This window comes from Malaclemys terrapin, chromosome 2 (genome assembly GCF_027887155.1).
Source record: "Malaclemys terrapin pileata isolate rMalTer1 chromosome 2, rMalTer1.hap1, whole genome shotgun sequence".
NCBI lineage: Eukaryota > Metazoa > Chordata > Testudines > Emydidae > Malaclemys > Malaclemys terrapin.
The window spans coordinates 242,152,195-242,179,301 of record NC_071506.1 but is presented as its reverse complement, the minus strand read 5'-3'; the positions used below and the strand labels follow the sequence as shown (position 1 = coordinate 242,179,301).

The following is a 27,107-nucleotide window of genomic DNA, read 5'->3' as shown; positions in this document are numbered from 1 at the left end:
CAGCACTATAGCATAGAGTTAATTTATTCCATCAATTGCTACATAGTAACTTTGTAACATTGCTTTCAAAGCTCTTTATTTCACCTATCCCCAAACTCTGCTACTTTTACTAATGCAATTACCAGCTCTCGTGATTTTATTGTGGGTCTCATGGTACTTAATATTTTTATTAAAACCACAACTCTTGGATTCATTTGATTAGGTGAGATACTAAGTTTAAAACTTTCATTTTAAATTTTTTTCTAACCCTCATAGTTGCAGAGAAACGTTAGATAACATGAACCCTAAAGGCTCAAATACCAGAAAGTAAATAAGAATCACCCAAATTTCTCATCATAAAATAATCTCATGATTTTTAATTCAAACATGATTTAGGGGGGCTGACACATGATGGATGAATACTTATAGAATCATAGAAATGTAGGGCTGGAGAGGCCTCAAGAAGTCATTAAGTCCAGCCTTCTGTGCTGAGGTAGGCCCTAGTAAACCTAAACCCTCCCTGGCAGGTGTTTATCCAATCTGTTCTTAAAAACCTCCAACAATGGGGATTCCAAACCTAACCTTGGAAGCCTATTCCAGTGGTTTACTGTCTTTATAGTTAGAAATTTTTTTCTAATATCTAACCTAAATTTCCCTTGCTGCAGATTAAGCCAATGAATTCTTGTCTTACTTTCAATGGACATGGAAAACAATTTATAACAGTCCTCTTTATAACAGACTTCAAATGTGTTAAGTGCTGGTATTAGGTCCCTCCTTCAAACTTCTTTTCTCAAGACTAAACATGCCCAGTTTTTTTAACCTTTGTTCACAAGTCAGGTTTTCTAAACCTTTTATCATTTTTGTGGCTCTCCTCTGGACTCTCTCCAACTTGTCCACATCTTTCCTAAACTGTGGTGCCCAGAACTGGACACAGTACTCCAGCTGAGGCCTCACGAGTGCCAAGTAGAGCAGGACAATCGCCTTAGATATGATACTCCTGTTAATACACCCCAAAATGATATTAGCCTTTTTTGCAACTGCACCACACTGTTGACTGTCATTCAGTTTGTGATCCACTATAGCCACCAGACATTTTACAAGTTAGCAGATTTACCCTCACTGCTATGAACTTGATCTATAGACTTTGAAAGCACTTTTATATGATTCCTTTAAGCATTTAATAACTCTCCTTTTTTCTTTTTATTAATAAACCTTTATTTTTTAATTACTAAAGGATTGGCTACAAGCAGGTATTTGGTAAGATCTAAAGTATATATATTGACCTGGGGGAGTGGCTGATCCTTTTGGATTAGACAAATCTTACGTATGATGAATCTGGTTTTCAGTAACCTCTCATCATAAAGATCAGATGTCTGGGAGATGATAGGGGGTGGATTACCTAAGGGAAATGTGTTTTGGCTTCTTGTTAATCCAAGTAGAGATACAGGAGCTCACTTTCGTTACTGGCTTGGTGAACTCTAAAGTTAGAATAACCACCAGTTTTGGGGCATGACTGCTCTGTTTTTTTAATCAGTCTGTCCTTAATGTGGCATTCTCAGATGTGACTGATACCAGGCACAGTCACATCATAAATGCTTACTTTGCTTAAGAGCCATAGATGAGGGACTTTGTGAAAGGCTTTCTTAAAGTCCAAGTACACTATATCCACTGAATAAGCCTTACCATGTTTGTTGACTCCCTCTAGAATTCTAATAGAGCTGCAGTATTTAACTACATTTTTTCAATGCTTACCTGTTTGGTATGCACTATGAAGCTCATTTTGTTTTCCAGACTATGGATTTGAAAACAAGTATCTGCATCTCCTAACTGCCACATAAAGCAACCATACTTTAGACTGATGAGCAAACCCTGCAGTGAAAAGTACAAAATGTTAAGAATATTTTCTGAACTATAATGTGAACCTTCCCCACTTTGTCCAAATAAGGTTCTGGTATGCAGTTAAGGGTACAGCATATACAATACTGAATTTTAAATAATCATCTGCCATAATACTAGGATTTCAATTTCCAAGAATTTAAAGCTGAAATTCCATATTTTTGAAGTTTTTAAACATCACATATTGATTGTAAATGCATACAAGATTTTAATTCAATGCTCAGATGTGAAATAAATCACCAGCACTTAGTAAACTCCCCATGCTATTAACTTCTATGTAAACTGCCAGTAAAAACTGCTAACCCTCACCTTGGTTTCCATATTCAGGAGATGCAGTCCTTTTACATTTACTCCTACGTAGACTCTGATGACTTTATGACTGCTTGAACTTGCCTTGGTGAATACCTGTCCTGTGAAAAAAGCAGCTCCATAGGTAGGAATTTCCCAGCAATTCTGCAAGAACATGCGTTGCAGGTGATGCATCTCTTTACTTATACCTTCACTAGAGCTGAGACTCTAGAATTAAAAGAGCAAATAAGTGACAAAAGAAACTGTTTTAACAATGCACATTCTTCAAATAGGGCAAAGTGGGAACTGGTTTTCTTGAAGGGCTTTTTCTGACTATCATCCTGAAATGATGCCACACCTGGAATAACAGCCTAATAGCAGTGTGATGGGATGTATCAAGCATTTGATGCTCCCTGTTGGGAGGCCCTGCAGCCTTCATGCACTCCATCTGAAGAAAGTGTCCTTCTTGGGGAAAAGAGCAGTGAGTCCAGACCTAAGAGTGCACAAAGAGGTCACCCAGGATCAGCTGCTGGTGGAACCAATGAGAAAAAAAAATAAACATGATTCTGGGATGCAACAACAGGTGTGTTGTGATCAAGACACGAGAAGTCATTCTTCCGCTCTACTCTGCGCTGGTTAGGCCTCAACTGGAGTATTGTGTCCAGTTCTGGGCACCGCATTTCAAGAAAGATGTGGAGAAATTGGAGAGGGTCCAGAGAAGAGCAACAAGAATGATTAAAGGTCTTGAGAAATGACCTATGAAGGAAGGCTGAAAGAATTGGGTTTGTTTAGTTTGGAAAAGAGAAGACTGGGAGGGGACATGATAGCAGTTTTCAGGTATCTAAAAGGGTGTCATAAAGAGGAGGGGGAAAACTTGTTCACCTTAGCCTCTAAGGACAGAACAAGAAGCAATGGGCTTAAACTGCAGCAAGGGAGGTTTAGGTTGGACATTAGGAAAAAGTTCCTAATTGTCAGGGTGGTTAAACACTGGAATAAACTGCCTAGGGAGGTTGTGGAATCTCCATCTCTGGAGATATTTAAGAGTAGGTTAGATAAATGTCTATCTAGGATGGTCTAGAAGACAGTATTTGGTCCTGCCTTGAGGGCAGGGGACTGGACTCTATGACCTCTCGAGGTCCCTTCCAGTCCTAGAATCTATGAATTGGTCCTCCAGCAGTGAGAAGGGCTGGGAGCAGGTAGAATCCAATCAGGGCCCGTCAGGGAAGGAAAAAAGGACTGGCCATTTCCTCCAAGGTGCAGTTCTGGGTGAACCTAGGAAAAAAAGGAGGAATGATCTCCCCTGTCTTAATTCAAAAGCTCGGCCTGATCAGGGACCTAACTCTGACTACACCTTTTGATTGAGTCAGCAAAAGACTAGTTTGTTTTACTTTGTGTAATTTAAAGCCGAGATGGCCTTCTTGAGTTAGCTATCAATTGACTTTGGTAAAATTAAAAGGAACTCACTTCATGAGATGTGCCCTCGTTCAGATGAGCCCATGACAAACAGTCTCAATTTGTCAGAAATTCAGAACTGTTTTTTTTTTTTTAAAGCGTTGAAAACATTTCTATTAGGTTTCACAAACTTACACTCTTTTGACCTATACTTTATGCCTAAACTAAATTGACAGTGCCCCTTAAACACAGTTAGCTGGCTGGAATCAAAGTAAAAAAACAGATTATGACTTCAGTGACACAATTTACTGACAAACAAATCAACTTTTAATTTTATAATCAGAAAAAATGTTCAGACAGCTCAGTACTAAGATATGTTGTTTCAAGGTACAGTATATTTTACTTGAATATAAAAAAAAATGGACTACTGAATCAGTAAGAAGAATGATTCACTATCAATTTTTAGCCTTCCTACATTTCTGACTTTGTATATTACTATTGTTATAATGCAGAACAGTAATAGAAAAATAACTAAAGATTTTAAGACAGGATTTCCAGGACCTGGGGGATACTGTTAATGTTCTTACCTTGTATTCATGAAGTATCCTATTTGTCCAGTGAGGAGCCTTACTTTTTAGTTTGGTGATGGGTACTATGGATTTAAGATTTTCTTCACTAAAAAGAAAAGAGCCAAAATATTACCTAGTTTTCCATCACTGAGCAAAGTACTGGACACAAGGCAGTGTCTTCCAGCATGGCAATACTAATATCTTTAAGTATCAAATATTGGAATAGACTGTCAGCCCCAATTCAAGCTGCTCTATTGTCATCTCAGCAGCTGAAAAGCTTTCCTAAAGGGGCAGCCAAGGTTTCCCACTGACCAAGTGGAATCCTTAGCTTGTGTACAACCAGTGTAATTGACGCTACACTGCCTGTTTCTAACTACCCTGCACTGTGGGTGGTGCAGGGGTGAGGGATTCTAGGAGTGGGATGGAGCGCATGATGCTCTGCCTGATCCTAGCCCAGTACAGTGGTTCCCATTAGTAGCTCTAAATTGAGCTTTTTCCCTCCCCATTTTTCTCAGTTGCATCAAGTGTAAACTCAGCACAGCTGAGAATTTGGCCTGGTCTACACTATGAGTTTAATTCGAATTTAGCAGCGTTAAATCGAATTAACCCTGCACCCGTCCACACAACGAAGCCATTTATTTCGAAATAAAGGGCTCTTAAAATCGATTTCTGTACTCCTCCCCGACAAGTGGAGTAGCGCCAAATCGATATTGTCATTTCGAATTAGGGTTAGTGTGGCCGCAATTCAATGGTATTGGCCTCCGGGAGCTATCCCACAGTGCACCATTGTGACCGCTCTGGACAGCAATCTGAACTCGGATGCACTGGCCAGGTAGACAGGAAAAGCCCCACGAACATTTGAATTTCATTTCCTGTTTGCCGAGCACAGGTGACCACAGATACCTCATCAGCACAGATAATCGAAAAAGAGCATCAGCATGGACTGTACGGGAGGTACTGGATCTGATCGCTACATGGGGAGAGGATTCAGTGCTAGCAGAACTTTGTTCGAAAAGACGAAATGCCAAAACTTTTGAAAAAATCTCCAAGGGCATGATGGAGAGAGGCCACAATAGGGACTCAGAGCAGTGCCGCGTGAAAGTCAAGGAGCTCAGACAAGCCTATCAGAAAACAAAAGAGGCAAATGGTCGCTCTGGGTCAGAGCTGCAGACATGCCACTTCTATGCTGAGCTGCATGCAATTCTAGCGGGGGCTGCCACCACTACCCCACCTCTGACCGTGGATTCCGAGGCAGGGAAGCCACACCTGAGGATTCTGCGGACGGGGAAGAGGAGGAGGAGGAAGAGGACGAGCTTGCGGAGAGCACACAGCACTCCGTTCTCCCCAACAGCCAGGATCTTTTTCTCAGCCTGACTGAAGTACCCTCCCAAGCCAGTACCCAAGACCATGACCCATGGAAGGGACCTCAGGTGAGTTTACCTTTTAAAATATAAAACATGGTTTAAAAGCAAGCGTTTTTTAATGATTAATTTGCCCATAGGACTTGGGATGCATTCGCGGCCAGTACAGCTACTGGAAAAGTCTGTTAACGTGTCTGGGGATGGAGCGGAAATCCTCCAGGGACATCTCCATGAAGCTCTCCTGGAGGTACTCCAAAAGCCTTTGCAGAAGGTTTCTGGGCAATGCAGCCTTATTCCGTCCTCCATGGTAGGACACTTGACCACGCCATGCTAGTAGTAAGTAATCTGGTATCATTGCATGACAAAGCCTGGCAGCGAATGGTCCCGGTGTTTTCTGGCATTCAAGCAACATCTGTTCTTTATCTCGCTGTGTAATCCTCAGGAGAGTGATATCACTCATGGTAACCTGGTTGAAATATGGGAATTTAATTAAGGGGACAGAGGTGGCCCTTCCTTCCTACTGAGCTGTTTGCCTGTGGCTGAAAAGAAATCCTTCCCTGTAGTAAGCCAAACGCGGCAGGGGGGGGAGGGGGAGGGAGAGGAGAGTTTGGCGCTAAGCTTTTCACGTGTGGCTAGCAGGGATCTTCCCTGATACCAGCCACACGGTAGGGGGAGGGATAAAGCGATCATCCCAGAGAATTGGATGGGGGGGAGGGTTAGTTTGTTTTCTGCTGCTGAAGGTTAATAGGAAAACTGCAGCACTCAGCGGGCTTTGCTTGGTATGTGGGAAAAGAGGACGCAGAAGCCGAAAGACAATGGCTTACCATGGCCGCATGCAAGCCGAATTCTGTTGCCCAGACCTGCGTCTGTGATCTCTGGCAGCAAAGCCACAGGCACTCAATATTAAGAGGCAAAATGCGACCTTGCACAGAAATCACATGTGCTATGTAATGTGAATAGTGTTGTTCACTATGAAAGAGTATAAGCATTGTTCTGTAAAATGTATCTTTTTAAAAAATTCTCTCCTTTTTTCCCTCCCTCCAGCAGCTGCAAATTTTTCAAGCCTCCCTCCTCCGTCCCGAAGGCTATCTCAGATAAGGCGTCGGAAAAAGAGGACGCGAGACGAGATGTTCGCGGAAATCATGGAATCCACCCGCAATGAAAGAGCTCATTTGAATGAGTAGAAGGACACGGTTTCAAAGTATAGGAAAGATGCCAGTGAACGTGAGGACAGAAGGGACCAACGTGAGGACAGAAGGGACGCTCGAGATGAGAGGTGGCGGCAGGAACATCAGAGGAGGCAGGATGCAACGCTGGGGGCTGCTGCGTGAGCAAACAGACATGCTCCGGCATCTGGTGGAGCTTCAGAAACGGCAGCAGGATCACAGACTGGCGCTACAGCCCCTGTATAACCCCCCTCTCCCCTCACCATGTTACATAGCCTCCTCACCCAGACGTGTAAGAACGCGGGGGGTGGGTGGGAAGGGGGGAGGCTCCAGGCACCCTCCCACTCCACCCCAGTGGACAGCCCAAGCAAAAGGCTGTCATTATTTTAACCTTTTTTTAGTGGCCTTTTCCTTCCCTCTGATCCTCCTCCCAAACCCCACCTGGGCTACCTTGTCAGTTCTCTCCCTCTTTTTATAATCAATTAATAAAGAATACATGATTTTTAAACTATAGTGACTTTATTTCCTTTGAAAGCAAGCTGTGATCGAAGGGGGAGGGTGGGTTGCCTACAGAGAATGAGTCAATAAAGGGGGCGGGTTTTCATCGAGAAACAAACAGAACTTTCACACGGTAGCCTGGCCAGTAACGAAACTGGTTTTCAAAGCTTCTCTGATGCGCCGCGCTTCCTGGTGTGTTCTTCTAATCGCCCTGGCTGCGCGTAATCAGTAGCCAGGCGATTTGCCTCAGCCTCCCACCCCGCCATAAATGTCTCCCCCTTACTCTCACAGAGATTGTGGGAGCACACAACAAGCAGCAATAACAATGGGGATATTGGTTTGGCTGAGGTCTGAGTGAGTCAGTAAAGTGCGCCAGTGACCTTTTAAACAGCCAAATGCACATTCCACCACCATTCTGCACTTGCTCAGCCTGTAGTTGAATAGCTCCTGACTCCTGTCCAGGCTGCTTGTGTATGGCTTCATGAGCCATGGCATTAAGGGGTAGGCTGGGTCCCCAAGGATAACTATAGGCATTCAACATCCCCAATGGTTATTTTCTGGTCCAGGAAGTAAGTCCCTTGCTGCAGCCGTTTAAACAGAGTAGTGTTCCTGAAGATGCAAGCGTCATGAACCCTTCCTGGCCAGCCCACATTGATGTTGGTGAAATGTCCCGTGATCCACCAGTGCTTGCAGCACCATTGAAAAGTAACCCTTGCGGTTTATGTACTGGGTACCCTGGTGCTCCGGTGCCAAGATAGGGATATGGGTTCCATCTATTGCCCCACCACAGTTAGGGAATCCCATTGCAGCAAAGCCATCCACTATGACCTGCACATTTCCCAGAGTCACTACCTTTCATAGCAGCAGCTCAATGATTGCTTTGGCTACTTGCATGACCGCAGCCCCCACAGTAGATTTGCCCACTCCAAATTGATTCCCAACTGACCGGTAGCTGTCTGGCGTTGCAAGCTTCCACAGGGCTATTGCCACTCGCTTCTCAACTGTGAGGGCTGCTCTCATCCTGGTATTCTGGTGCTTCAGGGCAGGGGAAAGCAAGTCACAAAGTTCCATGAAAGTGCCCTTACGCATGCGAAAGTTTCGCAGCCACTGGGAATCGTCCCACACCTGCAACACTATGCGGTGCGGTCCCACCAGTCTGTGCTTGTTTCCCGGGCCCAGAATCGGCGTTCCACGGATAGAACCTGCCCCATCAACAACAGGATCTCCAAAGCGTCAGGACCTGCGGTTTGAGAGAATTCTGTGTCCATGTCCTCATCGCTCTCGTCACTGTGCTGACGTCGCCGCCTCCTCCTTGCCTCGTTTTTCTGGTCCTGGTTCAGCATAAACTGCACGATAATGCGCGAGGTGTTTACAATGTTCATGACTGCTGTCTTGAGCTGAGCGGGCTCTATGCTTGCCGTGGTATGGCGTCTGCTGTGTTCACCCAGGAAAAAAGGCGTGAAACGGTTGGCTGCCATTGCTTTCATGGAGGGAGGGGTGAGGCTGTACCCAGAACCACCTGCGACAATGTTTTTTGCCTCATCAGGCACTGGGATCTCAACCCAGAATTCCAATGGGTGGGGCAGACTGCGGGAACTATGGGATAGCTATGGGATAACTACCCACAGTGCAACGCTCCGGAAATCGACGCTAGCCCGGTACATGGATGCACACTGCCGAACTAATGTGCTTAGTGTGGCCGCATACATTCGACTTTATACAATCTGTTTCCAAAATTCGAATTCTGTAAAATTGGATTAATCCCGCAGTGTAGACATACCCTTTGTCTCATTAACTTCCAGTTGTTACAAATGACCTGAAATCAAGAGTATAGGTGCAAAAATCCATTGGTACACATTCGTCACTTGGTTGACAAAAGAAAGCTCTTAATTTCTTTTTATGCACAATCAGTACAGGCAATATCATCAGTTTAGATGTAGTGTTCTTCTGTCCTGAAAAGTTTTTTCACCACCTGCAAATATTATGGTCTGAAAACAATGAAAAGAAAGCATGGACAATACAGGATACCCAAATTTCAAAAACTGTTATCAAATCACCAATATTGAGGAAGGGAACATTATTAAAGTTACAGATTTGAAAGGACAGATCTTTTGCTAAATACATGCACTTGTTCTAAATCAAGTACAGCAAAACATAAAATATAAACAAAAATCATGTCTGTCTGTCTTGCAAGAATAAAAAGCAAACACAAAGTAAAGTGAAAATGAGTTTTCTCAAGATTCAGAAAAAATGTTCCCTGTTTCCCTCACACCCAAGAACATATGAATGGCCATACTGGGTCAGACCAATGGTCCACCTAGCAGAGTATCCTGTCTTCCAACAACGGCAAGGGCCAGATGCTTCAGAGGGAATGAACAGAACAGGGCAATTATTGAGTGATCAATATCCTGGCATCCAATCCCAACTTCTGGCAGTCAGAGGTTTAAGGACACCAAGAGCATGAGGTAGCATTCCTGACCATTTTGGCTAATAGCCATTGATGGACATATCCTCCATGAACTCATCTAATTCTTTTTTTGAACACAGTTATACTTTTGGACTTTGTAACATCCCCTGGCAACGAATTCCACAGGTTGACTATGCGCTGTGTGAAGAAATACTTCCTTAGTTTATTTTAAATCTGCTGCCTATTAAATTTCACTGCGTGACCACTGCTTCTTGTGTTATGTAAAGGGGTAAATAACACTTCCTTATTCACTTTCTCCACACCATTCATGATTTTATAGACCTCTATCATATCCCCCTTAGTTGGCTCTTTTCTAAGATGAACAGTCCCAGTTTTTTTAGTCTCTTCTCATATGGAAGCTGTTCCACACCACGATCATTTTTGTTGCCCCCTCTGTACATTTTTCAATTCTAATACATCTTTTTTGAGATGCAACCAAAACTGCATGCAATATTCAAGGTGTAGGTATACCATGGGTTTATATAATGGTGTTATGATATCTTCTGTTTTATTATCTATCCCTTAATAATGGTTCCTAACATTGTTAGCTTTTTTGACTGCCGCTGCACATTGAACAGATGTTTTCAGAGAACTATCCACAATGCCTCCAAGATGTCTTGCTTGAGTAGTAACAGGTAATTTAGACCCTATCATTTTGTATGTATAAATTGGGATTATGTTTTCCCATATGCATTACTTTTCATTTATTTAATTATTGCCATTTTGTTGCCCAGTCACCTAGTTTTGTGAGATCCTGTTGTAACTCTTCATAGTCAGCTTTACTAACTATCTTGAGTACATTTATATTGTTTGGAAACTTTGTCACCTCACTGTTTACTCCTTTTTCCAGATCATTTCTGAAAATGTTGAACAGCACTAGTCCCAGTACAGATCGTTGGGGACCCTGCTATTTACCTCTGACCACTATGAAAACTGACCTTTTATTCTTACTCTTTGGTTCTTATATTTTAACCAGTTACCGATCCATGAGCTGACCTTCCCTCTTATCTGATAACAGCTGACTTTGCTTAAGTCATTGGTGAGGGTCCTTGTCAAAGGCTTTCTGAAAGTCCAAGTACACTATATCCATTGGTCCAAATGTTTGTTGACCCTCTCAAAGAATTCTAATAGATTGGCGAGGCATGATTTCCCTTTACAAAAACCAGATAGATGAACATAATATGTTGGGTAAGAGTCTAAGTGTCTGATAATTCTATTCTTTACTATCATTTCAACCAATTTATCTGATACTGGCCTGTAATTGCCAGGATTGCCTCTGGAGCCTAAAAAAAAAAAATTGGTGTTACATTAGTTATTCACCAGCCAGTTGGTACAGAGGTTTATTTAAGCAACAGGTTACATACCAATTATAAATTCTACAATTTCATATTTGAATTCCTTCAGAACTCTTGGGTGAATACCATCTGGTCCTGGTGATTTATTACTGTTTAATTGATCAATTTCTTCCAAAACCTCCTCTATTGACACCTCAATCTGGGACAGTTCCTCATATTTGTCACCTAAAAAGAATGGCTCAGATGTGGGAATTTCCCTCACATCCTCTACAATGAAGACTGAGGCAAAGAATTCATTTAACTTCTCCGTAACAGCTGTATATTTTCCTTGAGTGCTCCTGTAGCACCTTGATTGTCCAATCGCCCCCCTGATTATTTAGCAGGCTTCCCGTTTCTGATGTACTACAAAAAAAAATTGCTGTTTTTTTGGTGTCTTTTGATAGTTGCTCTTCAAATTCCTTTTTGGCCTGCCTCATTATACTTTACACTTGACTTAGCAAGGAACAAACTCTGGCATCTTCATCAGTAGGATCTGCCTTCCGATTTTTAAAAGACATCTAAAACCTGTATTCAAACTTCTTTGCATAATCTGTATAGATAGCATACAGCAATGGGTTTCTTTTTTTGCATATTCTAAACAATTTTGTTCAAAAAGGTGGTATTCTTAGGTCTTAATTCTGTAAACTCTTATTCCTGTGTGGAACCCTTACACATGCAAGTAGTCTTATTCACTTCAGCAGCACTATTCGCATGAATAAGGATTTGCAGGATCAGGCCCTCACCCCATTGGTAATGTATACATCGGAAGCTCCATAGTAAATATGAACGGGAAATCAGTTTCTTGTATAATGGGTTATACAATAGCTGCCTCATCACCCCACTAAAACCACAGCTCAAGGTTACAAGAATGTGATACTGTTTAGCACCAATTAATAAAATTGACTACAATTTTTGTTCTTTTAAATTATAACATACCCACTGAAAAACACTAAGTCCTCTAGCCCTTAAATTTTGCAAACTAGTCACATAGGATACACTTTTAGTCCCAGACACAGTGGATTTGATGCACAGCTCACATTATTGATATGGGAATTAAGTGGCTAGACCAATATGCACAGTTCTGAAGCTGTACTCCACATACTGGAGGTCAATGATAGTGTTTAATTTCTAGTTAATACAACACACCTGCAGTTTATTTGGAAATAGTTGAAACAGTTTATATTAAACATTTCATATTAAAAACAAAACAATCTCAGTTTAAATACTCACTCACTTTAGGAAACCTTGTTTGTGTTTCTTACTCTCATAATTTCCATAGACTATTTGTAGCAGCAGACTTGCCAGTGTGATCAGTTTGGCATCAGGTGAAGTATAGAAGCCTTTCAGCAAATTATATCTGGCTTCATCAAACAGGATAAGAATAGCCAGTGGATCCTCAATCTGTTTAAAAATATAAATTTTAAACATTTTGATTAAAATGTTTAAATGTAATTTTCCTTTTACAAACTAAGTATAACTTTTTACTGGAGACAAAGATATGATCTTGTTTAACTGAAATATGTATTTTATTTGGTCTAGAAGAAGAATAAATGCTATGATTCATAAATATTGATATGCAAGTATTTCCATTTTCTGAATTACACATTCATACTGATCTAACATACATAAATTACAACTGAATACCACACTACGCCAAATCAAAATCACATCAAACCCATAAAAGCCAAAAAACATTTTACACTGTTGACAAAAAAAATCTATTTTCTCACTCTATACTATCTATTTATGATCAGTTTTTACCACCCTTACTCTTGCCAAGTAGTACCACCTTTCTCTGAGAGTAATCTCACAGATATCAATGAACTATTTGTAAAAAGAAAATTACTCAGAATGAGTAAGGGTACTAGAAAGAGGGCAGGACTGGAGGAAAATCTGATTGGCTTAACTAAGGTTCCAATCCATAAACAATATTGTCTGTTTTGTGATTAAGTTCAATTGCTTAGGAGTATACTCTGACAAGTCTTTATTCTATTGGAGGAATAGCATTGATGAGAAACTGCTGTTTATAGGAGCTCGCTTAGTACTATTTTATTATTATTGACAATACATTTGTTTGGAATGTAAGTGATTTTCTGCAATTTCAATAAATAACAGGAGAATAAACCTTAGAATTGTAAAAAGTCAGAGGCCTATTCCACCATTGTCCTGTCCCACAATTATTAACAGGAATTACAGGCTTGATCTAACTCCTATCAAAATCAACAGGACTCTTTCCTTAATCTTCAGTGGGAGTTGGATTAGGCCCTACATGCACACAGGCAGAAGAACAAATCACTTTAACTGACAGTTACTCTTAGACCTACTAATGTTTTCTAACAGGTTTAAATATGATCTAAAGTCATGGGTTCTGAACCTGTAGTCTGCAACTTCTTTCCCTTTCTTATTGGTCAGATGGGAAGGGGATCCCAAAATTTATTTAAGTTCTAAAACAGACTAATGGATTGACATTCTAATTAACATACTCCTGGCTGATAAAGGTTTCTGTTTCTGCACCTGTATTTGATATTAGCACTTCTAATGCAGACCTTTTTTTCAACCTCCAAAGCAAGTCTCACATCCCTCCTCAGGAAAAGCTGTGGGGTTTCCCTTTGAGGATCCAAGTTTGTCAGTTCAGTGAGTATTTCAGGCCAGTCACGAACATGCTGCAAAGGTTTATGATATGGCTTCAGCTGGAGGCCTGGAAAATAACAACTTTTCATTTAAAATAATAAACAGGGGAATCAAGCACATAGATGCTCAAATGAATGCTATACCAAAAGGTAAGAACTGAGAATTCGCTTTTCTCAAAGAACCGTTTTCTTTTTACCATATATAAAAGGTCGCAAACATGGTGACAAATTTATCACAGCAGAGGCCACACCAATAATTCAGTAAATGCATGCTTGAATTATGGTCAGCTTCTCAAAAGTGAATTTAAATTCTTTAACAAAAAAAAAAAAAAAGTAACTTTAAAAATTTAAGTTTGTAATGAAACATATGGGTGGACCTTAAAACTACAAGTAAAAGGCTGTGGTAAGGACTGCAGGATTGGGCCAAAACACCACATCAAATAAAACATTTAAAATAATTTCCTCTTATTGCTTCTGAATCGGTTCCTTCTGCTAGTGCCTGTGGAATCACAGATGTCTAATTCAGGGTAAGGAACTACATTAACTACTAGGCTTTAATGATTGTATTAGCTAGTGATTGTAGCAGTTATTTTAGGAGAAATAAAAGTCCAGAACTCAGGTCTTGACAGGAAAATATATCTTCGGTTTGTTTTAGAAACATTTTTGCCATTTTATAGACTGTAATTGTTTCAGGATAGAGGCTGCGCCCTTTCTATGGTCTGTAAAGCATCATGATCCCAACATGCTGTCACCATGCAGTTTTTCCTGCTTCCCTACTCTTATTCAGGCTGACCTACAGATCTAGATCCTTGTGCTAACCAGCACACAGCCACAGCTACATTCAGGCAACCCATCTGCCTATCCTTCTTTCCCTCATGATCTTCCTACTGCTTACCTGTCTTCTAGCTCCCCACTACTCAACTCTCCCTCACTTCTTTGGCCTTGTCTACACTACGAGAGTAGTTCGATTTTACTTAAATCGAATTTTTGGAATCGATATTGCAAAGTCGAACGTGTGTGTCCACACTAAGGACAGTAATTCGACTTTGTGAGTCCACACTAACGGGGAAAGCGTCGACATTGGAAGCTGTGCACTGTGGGCAGCTATCCCACAGTTCCCGGAGTCCCCGCTGCCCATTGGAATTCTGGGTGGAGCTGCAAATGCCTTCTGGGTAAAAAAAATGTGTCCAGGGTGCTTTTGGGTAACTGTCGTCATCCGTCCATCACTCCCGCCCTCCCTCCCTGAAAGCGCCGGCGGGAAATCAGTTCGCGCACTTTTCTAGTCAGTGACAGCGCGGACGCCACAGCACTGCGAGCATGGAGCACACTGCGACCATCGCTGCAGTTGTGGCCGCTCTCAACGCCTCGCAGCTTATCATACACCTTTCCCTGAGGCAGATGCAGATAAGTCAGGCGAGGAGGCTACGTCACCGCGGTGATGGCCTGAAGTCTGAGAGTAGCACAGACCTCTCAGAAAGCAGGGGACCCAGCGCCGAGGACATCACGGTCGCAATGGGTCATGTTGATGCCGTGGAACGGCGATTCTGGGCACGGGAAACAAGCACTGAGTGGTGGGACCGCATAGTGCTGCAGGTCTGGGATGAATCCCAGTGGCTGCGAAACTTTCGCATGCGGAAGGGAACTTTCCTGGAACTTTGTGAGTTGCTGTCCCCTGCCCTGAAGCGCAATGACACCCGGATGCGAGTAGCCCTGACTGTCCAGAAGCGAGTGGCCATAGCCCTCTGGAAGCTTGCAACGCCAGACAGCTACCGGTCAGTCGCGAACCAGTTTGGGGTGGGCAAATCTACTGTGGGGGTTGTTGTGATGCAAGTAGCCAAGGCAATCGTTGATGTACTGCTGCCAAAGGTAGTGACCCTGGGAAACGTGGAGGCGATCATAGATGGCTTCGCAGCGATGGGATTCCCAAACTGCGGTGGGGCCATAGATGGAACTCACATCCCTATCCTGGCACCGGACCACCAGGCCAGCCAGTACATTAACAGAAAGGGCTACTTTTCCATGGTGCTGCAAGCACTGGTGGACCACAGGGGACGTTTTACCAACATCTACGTCGGATGGCCGGGCAAGGTTCATGACGCTCGTGTTTTCAGGAACTCTGGTCTGTTTAGACGGCTGCAGCAAGGTATTTACTTCCCGGACCACAAAATAACTCTTGGGGATGTGGAGATGCCTATAGTCATCCTCGGGGACCCAGCCTACCCGCTAATGCCCTGGCTCATGAAGCCCTATACTGGCGCCCTGGACAGTGAAAAAGAACTCTTCAACTACCGGCTGAGCAAGTGCAGAATGGTGGTGGAGTGTGCTTTTGGCCCTCTCAAGGGGAGATGGAGAAGCTTGCTGACTCGCTGTGATCTCAGCGAAACCAATATCCCCATTGTTATAGCAGCTTGCTGTGTGCTCCATAATCTCTGTGAGAGCAAGGGGGAGACCTTTATGGCGGGGTGGGATGTTGAGGAAAATAGCCTGGCTTCTGATTACGCACAGCCAGACAGCCGGGCGATTAGAAGAGACCAGCGGGACGCGCTGTGCATCCGGGAGGCTTTGAAAGCTAGGTTCCTGAGTGAGCAGGGTAACCTGTGACTGTAAAGTTTGTGTACAGAGAAGCCGAACCTGCCCCCGTTTCTTTACCCAGTTAATGTTGACTATCCTCTCCAGTTACATACCCCCTTCTCCCCCCCCTTCCAACACACGTTTCGAAATAAAATCAGTTCTACTTTGTTAATGAACACCGTTTTCTTTACTACTGTTTTCGCGGGAATTTTTTAAAACTGGGACGCGGATTGTGGTGCGGAGCGGGTGTAGTGTAGTGACGCAAAGAAAGCTTCTAAACTCAAGGATTGACAGGCTCTGCTGTGGTGGGCTGGTTCTTTCAACGGAGCCTGTCACCCCTCCTGATCGGGACTGTGTGTATGGGGGGGCTATGTGACTTTGTGGCAGGGGGAGGACGGTTACAGATCTCCTGCTGTGTGGCTCTGTGATCCTGCATAAGGACCGCCGCTTAAGATCTGTAACTGCCCTCCCCCGCCACAAAGTCACAGAGCAACCCACCCCCCACTACAGAACATGAAAACCACCTCCCAGACTGACCAGGGCAACTAGTCACTGCACTGTGTATGTGCCCTGCTGCTGTACCTGCCCCCGCCTATGTACCCTGCCAAAGGTGACTGTCCTGTCCAATTACCATCCCCCTTTCCCCCCCTCCTCCAAAAGAACATGATGGAAACATTAGTTAACAGAAACATATTTTTTATTATCAACTACACATGGAACTGGGAGGTGAAACTTGGACGGGGGCTTGTGTCAGGCGGGAAGGAAAGAACTTGTCAAATTTTGGGGAATGAGAGCCTTCTGCTACTAGAGCTCTCTGCAGGGGTGGAGTGAGAGTTTGCGTGGACTCTGCCGCCTCTCCTTCTGTGCACTTTGGGTGAGGGGGGTATGGGACTTGGTGGCGGGGGAGGGCGGTTAGAGATGGACTGCAGTGGGGCTCTGTCCTCCTGCCTCCGTTCCTGCAGAACATCCACAAGGCGCCGGAGCGTGTCCGTTTGCTCCCTCAGTAGTCCAAGCAGGGTTTGAGTCGCCTGCTGGTCTTCCTGCCGCCACCTCTCCTCCCGATCCATGTTTGCTTGCTGCATTTGGGACAAGTTCTCCCGCCACTGGGTCTGCTGTGCTGCCTGGGCTCGGGAGCAGGCCATAAGCTCTGAGAACATGTCCTCCCGTGTCCTCTTCTTCCTATGCCTAATCCTCGCTAGCCTCTGGGAGTGTGATGCCAGGCTAGGTTGTGAGACAGTCGCAGATGGGGCTGTGGGAATGGGAAAAAGGGAGTGAATTCCTCAGAAAGATAAATGTAGTTGTGAACAAAGAACATAGTCTTTCTCTGTGAACAAGACCATGCACAGCACCTATCACATGCGCACTCAGCACAAGGTCGAATTCTCGGCCTTCGCATTCAGTGCCTGGGGTCTTGCACAGCACATTTGAGAAGCGTGTCAGGACAACAGAATTTCTGTTGCAGGCAGACATGGTAAGCCGTAGACTCGTGGCAGCTTAAAACTTTAATATTAGCAATGGCCTCATTTCACATTGAAATCAATGTCGGTCCCTGCTGCCAGCAATCCGGCAAGCAGGAACTCTGCTCCTGTCCCACACCCTCGCGGCTGTCCCCGGGAACGATCCCTTTCGGCTGCCCCTCTCCCGCCTCCACCGCGTGGCTGCAAACCAGCGGTTACAGTTCTGTAAAGGAACGGTAAAGCAGTCCCAACACTAACATTCCCCTACCTCATTCAAAGCAGGTCACCATGAGCGACATCACCCTCATGAGGATCTCTGACAGCGAGAAAGAGAGAATGCTCCGGGAAAGCCTCCAAAGACCAGGGCCGTATGCCGCCCTGCTGTGCAGAGCAATGATTCCCGAGTACTTGCTTGTCTCGTGGCGCGGCAACGTGTCGTACTACGGAGGACCCAATAAGGCCGCTCTCCCCAGGAACCTAATGCAACGGATTTCCAATTACCTCCAGGAGAGCTTCCTCAAGATGTCACAGGAGGATTTCTGCTCCATCCCCGGACATATAGACCGCATTTTACTCTAGCTGCTGGAGCAGTGACTAAACAGTAGAGCGGCTTGGGCAGGACAATCATGCAAAACTGGACATTGCTAGATTTTTTTTTCAATAGTTGCACTGCCCATGACTGAACCGTTAAGCGCTAGGGCAAACTAATCATGAGAAACCCATTTTTTTAATTGTTAATATTCCTGTTCTGTTAAAAATAAATGTTTAGATGTTTACAACACTTACTGGCTGATCCTTCCCCAGATTCTGTGTCCGGGGTAACGGCTGGGGACGGTTGGTAGGGGATCTCTGTAAGGGTGATGAAGAGATCCTGGCTGTCGGGGAAATCAGCGTTGTGAGTGCTGTCGACTGCCTCGTCCACCTCTTCTCCTTCCTCATCTTCCCCGTCCGCTAACATGTCTGAGGATCCGGCCGTGGACAATATCCCATCCTCAGAGTCCACGGTCACTGGTGGGGTAGTGGTGGCGGCCGCACCTAGGATGGAATGCAGTGCCTCGTAGAAACGGGATGTCTGGGGATGGGATCCGGAGCGTCCGTTTGCCTCTTTGGTCTTCTGGTAGCCTTGTCTCAGCTCCTTGATTTTCACGCGGCACTGCGTTGCATCCCGGCTGTATCCTCTCTCTGACATGTCTTTAGAGATCTTCTCGTAGATCTTTGCATTCCGTTTCTTGGAGCGCAGCTCGGAAAGCACGGACTCATCGCCCCACACAGCGATGAGATCCAAGACTTCCCGATCAGTCCATGCTGGGGCCCTCTTTCTATTCTGAGATTGCACGGCCATCACTGCTGGAGAGCTCTGCATCATTGCCAGTGCTGCTGAGCTCGCCACAATGTCCAGACAGGAAATGAGATTCAAACTGGCCAGACAGGAAAAGGAATTCAAATTCAAATTTTCCCGGGGCTTTTCCTGTGTGGCTGTTCAGAGCATCCGAGCTCGTACTGCTGTCCAGAGCGTCAACAGAGTGGTGCACTGTGGGATAGCTCCCGGAGCTATTAGCGTCGATTTCCATCCACACCTAGCCTAATTCGACATGGCCATGTCGAATTTAGCGCTACTCCCCTCGTCGGGGAGGAGTACAGAAGTCGAATTAAAGAGACCTCTATATCGAACTAAATACCTTCGCGGTGTGGACGGGTGCAGGGTTAATTCGATGTAACGGCGCTAACTTCGACATAAACGCCTAGTGTAGACCAGGCCTTTGACTTCTGCACAGCTACTGCCCACTTAAAATCTTCTCACACTGCTGCAACTTCTGATTTATCCTTCCCACATTCAAATCCCTCTACAATTAAAAACATCATAACCTGTCATAGTTTTCTTGTTAGATTTTCATTATCGAACGTAAGATGACCATTAGTTGCTTAAATAAGCAAGCAGAAACAAGCTGATTTCTCAAAGTATTTTCACAGAGCATCTTGGTTTAAATCTGTACTATACAGTTCATTACATGGAGTCTTCATTTTTTTTTTTTTTTTGACAATTCAAATACTTAGTCTAATTTGGAAAATTATGAATGTTTCATAGGATTATTTGTTGATAACAAAAACTTAACAAATCAGTAATATTTCCCTGTACAGCAAATAAAACATCTCAGTATTTTGGGCAAAATAAGATGGAACACACACTCGGAACACACACTAGAGCGGAGTGATTTTTTTTTTTAATTTTTGGAAACTAGCTGTTCCACTTGGTCTAAACAAACAAGCAGTCACTGGGCCAGAGAGGAAGAGCGAAATGACTCTAGGTTGGTGATCAGCGGACTCATCTGGGAAATCCAAGTTCATATTCCTTCTCCAATTACTATTTAATTATTTATGCACAGTGGAACAGCTTCAACAGGAAAGACTGAGAGACCCATATTAGAATATCCCAGAGCCCAGTGGCTAGGGGACTCTCCTATAGTGGAGGAGACCCAAGTTCAATTCCCTTCTCCACTTTAGGCAGAGGTGGGGGGGATCTGAACTCAGGTGTCTCACATCCCAGGTGAATGCCCTAATCATTGGGCTAAAGCTCATTATGGAGGCACTACTACCTCCTTTTCCTCTCCTATTTTGTGAATTTAACACTTTAATAATGCCCAGAAACACAATGTTTTGGGTTGAACTAAAGATTTTGCTCAACCCACAAGTGACTTTTTCAGTTTGCTGAAATTTTTTGAATTTTCATCCAAACTGCTACTTTCCCCACATTTTTTCAGAAATGCCAGAGAACCATAAAATCAGTTATTTGCCCTGCTCTAAAAGGGAGACAAGCATCAAGACATCACTCAGCCAGGCTCCTTTCATCTCAAGGACTGCAGCTCTGCGTTTGTATGTCTGCTGGTGGGCCCATATAGTTTTCTACTGGTTGTTCATAAAGGGAAGTTAAGAAACAGTGGTGAAACTGGGAGAAAATGGTCAGACAGAAAAACTAAAGAAAAGCATTATTTAAAACAATTTCAACTATAACACACACTCATATTTTAAATTCCAGATATAAAAAGAAGAAAGCAGCACTAAAATATTGAATTCTTAATGCACAGCTTTTTTTCTTACACTACCACAAGCAGTGAATCTAACCCAATCTGAAGCAGTTGAAATCATAATGATAGTTTCTCACATTTAATTGGCATTACAAATGAGCCCCATAGCAACCTTGTCACAGTAATGCTGTTTACAACCTTTTCTGACAGGTAGGCGTAATAATGACTGACTACATCTTATGCATGTTTCTACCTATCTTTTTGAAATCTGGTTGGAAAGAGATGGCATGAATGTTACTAAAGAAAAAGAATTACAAAGATATATACTGTACATTTGACTTCAATCCAAGAGGAGTCTTAAATTGTATGAAAAAGCTAGCAATAGGAATAAGGATGCTTCCTGTGCTAAATATAGCTGAGAACTTGTATAATTTTTTTTAAAAAGGTTAGTGCAACAGTGACTACATGAATTTATTATACATATGAAATAAGTTGAGGTAATCAAATTTACCTTAGTACACATTTAAGCAGACTAAATAGTCATAAAAAGTATCTCATAATACATAACGCTAGAATCAGGAAATAAAGTATGTACTAAGGACTGTCACAGGGTGAGGAAGCCCTTTAAGGGGGATGGGGCTCAGCTGCACTCTGTGCCAGCCTCAGCTCACCTTCCCAGTGATGGGAATAAAGTCCAGGGATCATATAATAGAAGACTGAAACTAAGTGCCAGTCCTGCTGGGATGCAAAGGGCAGCATGATTTCAGGTATCAAGACGGGCTCTCCTTAGCTCCCAAGCAGATATTCTAGGAGTGCAACTCTGCGGCAGCTTTCCTCCTTGCAGAAGGGAGCACACAGACTTGAATTAACACCCAGGCAGAGGACCTGAGAAGTGAGAGCTGCAGGAAATAATAGCTCCTACAAGAGTCCACGGGCCAGGGGAAAGGACATGATTTACATCTGGAAATTACATTAAGTTGTTTTATTTGAGAGAAATAAAAAATTTAGTGTCTGGGAAAAAAAAAAGTATTGAAGTCCTGTGGCAGTTGAGAGTTCTTTTGATGCACGGTGAGATGGCCCACTGGCTTACAGGGCTAAACTAGAATGCTTTAAAAATTACAAACTCTTTATGATCTCGAATAATTAACGCAACATATGCATAGATAACGTAAGTCCAGTCCTTTAATTATTACTCTCATGAATAATTCCACTGAAGTTGAATAAGTTGCATATATGAGTATGGCTCATTTATGTGAGCAAGGTTTGAAGGATTTGGCCCTATATTTGCAGGCAAAGATTTTAAGAGTGGATGCCTAAAACCAGGCTGCAAAGTCCATACTTAAGCACCTTAATAAGTGACATGATTGTCAAAAGCGCTAGGCATCCAGCAGCTCCCACAGAAGTCCTGTGTTATAATAATAATATAATATATTCCTATCTCACAGAGCTGGAAGGGACCTTGAAAGGTCATTGAATCCAGCCCCCTGCCTTCACTAGCAGGACCAAGTACTGATTTTTGCCCCAGACCCTTAAGTGGCCCCCTCAAGGATTGAACTCACAACCCTGGGTTTAGCAGGCCAAAGTTCAGTGGTTTGAGCAATCCCTGTCTCTTCAGGCATCTATATCTAGTTCTCTTTGTGGAGGGTGGCCAGGCAGACTACTGCAGCAGCTCCACTGATCTCAATGGTTTAAAGTTCTAGAAGGCATTCAAGATGATTTTCTCACAGATAGTATTATAGAACTGTAAGATATTTCATGGTGCACAATCTTTTCCCTTCTTTCCAATGAGAACCACTATTTTAAAAAACATACATGACAGGCACCAAATCTAAGCTACTGAAAAAAGTGTGTTTTTAAAGAAATTTTGTTCTAGGTGTTAAAAAAACCCCAGCAAACCCCAAAAACTCAACCCTTCTCAGCTCCAAAGTCTCGTCTAACTAACAGCCAACTCTTTATCAATCTAGTCATGTCTAGGTTTTTTGCAATTGCCTCTCTGCACTACAGTGAGCAAAATTCTCATAAGTTTTTTAAAGGTCTCAAGAATGACTCAGCAATGCAGAAAATGACAGGACAATGTGTATGACTAAAGAAAGCTGGCAAGATTATTGTTTGGTGTACCAGTCTTGCTTGTGTCCTTTATTACTTTAGCAAGACATTTACAAAAATAAATGTAAAAAAACAAAATCCAAAACAATAACTACTTACTAAGGTTCTCAGAACAAATCCAAATAGTGAAGTACTGCTGTGTTTCTTGAGACAGACGCATTCCTTCCATTATCTGCTGTACAGTAGTATTGTTTCCATGTTTCAACTCAACAGAACGATATGACCCATCCATTCGATAAATCCGTACCTTTTCATACTATGGCAAAAATATATAAAAATATCATTAAAAAAATGGGAGACAAATTAATCATAAGTTAAAATCCCACTCTTCTATTTCTTTCATTTCCACAAACATCAATTTTTAATCCGATTTAGAAGCATTTACATTTTGAGAAAAATAATTTTGCAGAATTCTTTTATATTTATCTTGGATCAGAACACTCTTCACAGACCTGTGGGGCCTCCGAGACCCATATAGCATTGTCTCTCTCTACATTTCTATACCATGCCCATTACCATAGTAGCTAAGGTGCAGATTTTAAAGGTATTTAGGTGTTGCAATGCTGAGCAGAACAATGCATAAATACCTTTAAAAATCTGGGGCTAAGTGCCTACGTATATCCTGCCACATGCATTATGTGATTACTACTACTGATTGACTATGAATTATGCACACAACTAGTTTATATTAAAACATCTTATTGTTACCTTTTCCTCCCTCCATCCCTCTAATTTGTTTCACTTATCCTTTAAGTCTTATCTTTTAGGCCATAAACAATTTGGGGGCAAAGGCCTTAAATTTATTATATGTTTGTACAGTTCCTAGCACAAGGTGATCTCCAATCTACTTGAGATCTTTAGGCACTACTACTACTACTAATTTTTACTCAAAACTCCCATTAACTTCATTGGATTGTGGGTGCAGAACACGTCTCACTACAGCCATGCTTTAAGCACGTGACTAACGTTTATGTATACCATAAATAATCCCACTTAAGTCAATGGGACTACTCATGTGCTTAAGTACCAAGCTGAACTGAGAGCTTAAACTTCTTATCTCCAGTTGTTTCAATGATTTAGCGGTTTAAAAAAAAGTTGCAAAAATTATTATAATAGCAGTGTATTTCCCCATCTCCTCTCTGCTCAGCCTTTCCCAAAAAAATTCAGAGACCAAGCCTGGAAACTTTTAGCCAGAAAGGTGAATGTCTTGGAATATTATGATTGCCTGAAAATGAGGTTAGAATCGAAAACATTTGCAATCTTAACTATAGCACTTGCTCCCACTTCTACTGTAGTAACTTCAATTACCAAATACTTAAAGTTTTACTATATTAATCTGATTATATTAGAAGGCAATAACATCTCTTATGCTCAGAGCTTAGAACAACTGCTTTATAAGGCAAAATGAGAGGGATCAGTTCCTTCTTCAGTAACACTGAAAGTCAAATGAAAATGTGCTTAAAAACAACATATCGGCAGACTGTATCAATATATAAAATGCTGGTATACATACAAAAGCAAACAGTGGTAGAATGATCAGTAGTGGCAGTAGAATTTGTGCTATTTTATACTTCCAGAAATCAAAATATTACATTTTAAAATCTTGCACACAGCTGTAGAGCCATAGATACAAGATACAAACATTTAAAATGACAAATGTTCATTTCACACCAAAAATCTAAATACATGCAGAGTACGTGTCCTGTAGACTGTCATTGCTATATGTGGACCTACCACATGTCTTGGTTTTCCACTCTGTATACATTTTCTAAGACTTTCAAATATGACTACTAAACTGTTTAAAAGGTAAACACATACAGGTTTATTTATGGCTTCCTTCAGCAGTTTTGCTGTTTCTTCCCAATCATTTTGTTTGCTCTCTTCACAGACATTCAATGGGGATCTTCCTTGTTGATCAGTAATGTGCTACAAATATGAACAGAAAGCCTGGCATAAATATAGTTTTCAATCTAGAAAGGTAAATGTTAACAAGTTTTGAAGATAACTAAAATATCTGGGATTTTCAATAATGTTAATTAAAAACCTCCCTTGTTCACAGAGTTCAGAAGTTTGGTTGTTTAAATCCTTTTCATTAATTGTACTTCTCTGTTTATTTTATCTGTTTCTGGCAGCCTCTCCACAGGAAATCACTGGGATAAGAAGAGCAGGTGTGTTTGCAGGCCAAGACTGAGGTGTGTTGGCAGAGTTGTTTGAAAAACCTTGCATAGAACTTGCTTACACTAAATCTTATTCTAGTCAGCGCTGTCAGTCATTTATTACATAAGCACCAATTTGACTCCATTTAAAATAGCATTTTAGTATTTTAATTTTGTGCTACTGTGCATTCTGACATATATTCTACATATAGAGTAAAATGCATAGTCATATATCTTCTGTGGTTGTGCTGGTGGTGGAGAGGGGGGTTTGAAGTTCCCATACAGAAGAACATAAGAATGGCTCTACTGAGTCAGACCAAAGGTCCATCTAGTCCAGTATCCTGTTTTCTGACAGTGGACAGTGCCAGGTGCCCCAGAGGGAATGAACGGAGCAGGTAATCATCAAGTGATCCATCCCGTCGCTCATTCCCAGCTTCTGGCAAACAGAAGCTAGGGACACCATTCCTGCCCATCCTGGCTAATAGCCATTGATGGACCTATCCTCCATGAATTTATTTAGTTCTTTTTTAAACCCTGTTATGGTCTTGGCCTTCACAACATCCTCTGGCAAGGAGTTCCACAGGTTGACTGCATTGTGTGAAGAAATACTTCCTTTTATATACAACTTACTTATTATCAGTAAATTAAATGTAATATAACTAATAACCAAAACTACTGCCCCACTTGATGGGGTTATAACTTCAGTCCTTTAATGTATTTTCCATCTGTACATTTTCATCACACTGTGCATTTGTTATTGGACACAGTATGTATATACAACAAATGTATACAAAAATGGTGCAGAATTTGATTGCTTCCCTCTTTCTAACCTTTGTATGCTGCAGAAAAGAGAGGAACTAACACCACACATCTCTTATAAGTGTGACCACTTCGCTTGTACTTGGACATATCCTGCTCTGCTCCTCTTTATCTACTTCTTGGCTTTTTTTTTTTTTTTTTTTTTTTTTTTTTAAACTATAAGCTCTTATAGGGCCAGGCACTGTCTCTTTCTATGTGTCTACAGAGCACCTAGAACAATGCAGCCTCGCCCTGATTGGAGCCTATCGATTCGATAGCAATAATAATAATAAAAAAAAAAGACTTTTAACTAGATAAATAATAGAAATGTGCAATTCAAGCAAAACCCAGAGGCTGAGGAATTTACTTCTTCATAATTAACAGGAATTTTACAAAAGATAGTGAGAGTTTAGACTAAAATCTCTAGTAAAATCCAGTTAAAGTACAGTTGACAAAGGGGGCAAATATAAATCAGTCTGTATGTTTGGGCAGATTAAGTTTTAAGATGGAGTTTCCTATGATAATTGTACAACTGGAATTTGGGAGTTTAAAATATATGTCCTTTCAAATTTAATTTAAGAGACAATTAAGAACTAAACTGCATTTATTTGTTTTTACTTTGGGAACTGGAGACATATAATATATGAGAGATATTGTAAGTGTGTGCTGCAACTGTAGGTAAAAATCATTCCAGTTACAAAGGTATCTTACTCTGTCAATTTCCAGATGGCTTAGAAGAATTTTCACAATTTCAACATGTCCTCCTCCAGCAGCAAAATGAAGAGGAGAGCTAAGTTGTCCATTCAGTAGGTTTGGATTACATTTCCCTTTCTCCAGCAACATTCGAGTGGCTTCAACTTTTCCATACCTACAAGAGAGATTAAAAGCAGAATGGCCACAACAATGAATACAACAAGATGTTTTTTTAAATCCTATTTCAGATGCTTTCAGAGATATTCCTGAATATTTTAGGACATATGACATATTTAGAATAGGGAAATGTGGTCTGGATGCAATTACTATAATGTGAGTGTACAACTGGCTCAAAAATCGTACTCAAAGAGTACTTATCAATTATTTGCTCTCAAACTGTGAGGATGTTTCTAATGGGATCCCGTAGGAGTCTGTCGTGGGTCCAATACTATTCAATATTTTCATTAAATTACTTGAATAATCGAGTGGAAACTATGCTTATAAAATTTGCAGAACACACACCATGCTGGGTGGGGTTGCAAACACTTTGGAGGACAGATTAGAACTCAAAATGATCTTGATAAATAGGAGAATTGGTCTGAAATTAACAAGATGAAATTTAATGAAGACAAATGCAAATTACTACACTGAGGAAGGAAATACCAAATGCACAACTACAAAATGGGGAATAACTGACTAAGCAGTAGTATTGCAGAAAAGGAT

The 27,107-nt window shown here is 42.0% G+C and overlaps 1 protein-coding gene across 1 annotated transcript in view; it reads right to left on the bottom strand.

Annotated features, from left to right (window-relative positions):
• KRIT1 (KRIT1 ankyrin repeat containing) overlaps positions 1 to 27,107 on the bottom strand; it is a 62,815-nt gene that overhangs the window by 2,738 nt on the left and 32,970 nt on the right. The window contains exons 10-17 of the mRNA XM_054020476.1: positions 26,403 to 26,559; positions 24,556 to 24,663; positions 22,837 to 22,993; positions 13,497 to 13,648; positions 12,185 to 12,351; positions 4,143 to 4,230; positions 2,185 to 2,391; positions 1,732 to 1,848 (exon numbers count right to left, since the gene is read on the bottom strand). Coding sequence (XP_053876451.1) covers positions 1,732 to 1,848; positions 2,185 to 2,391; positions 4,143 to 4,230; positions 12,185 to 12,351; positions 13,497 to 13,648; positions 22,837 to 22,993; positions 24,556 to 24,663; positions 26,403 to 26,559 — 1,153 coding nt within the window. The remainder of the gene's footprint in view (positions 1 to 1,731; positions 1,849 to 2,184; positions 2,392 to 4,142; positions 4,231 to 12,184; positions 12,352 to 13,496; positions 13,649 to 22,836; positions 22,994 to 24,555; positions 24,664 to 26,402; positions 26,560 to 27,107) is intronic.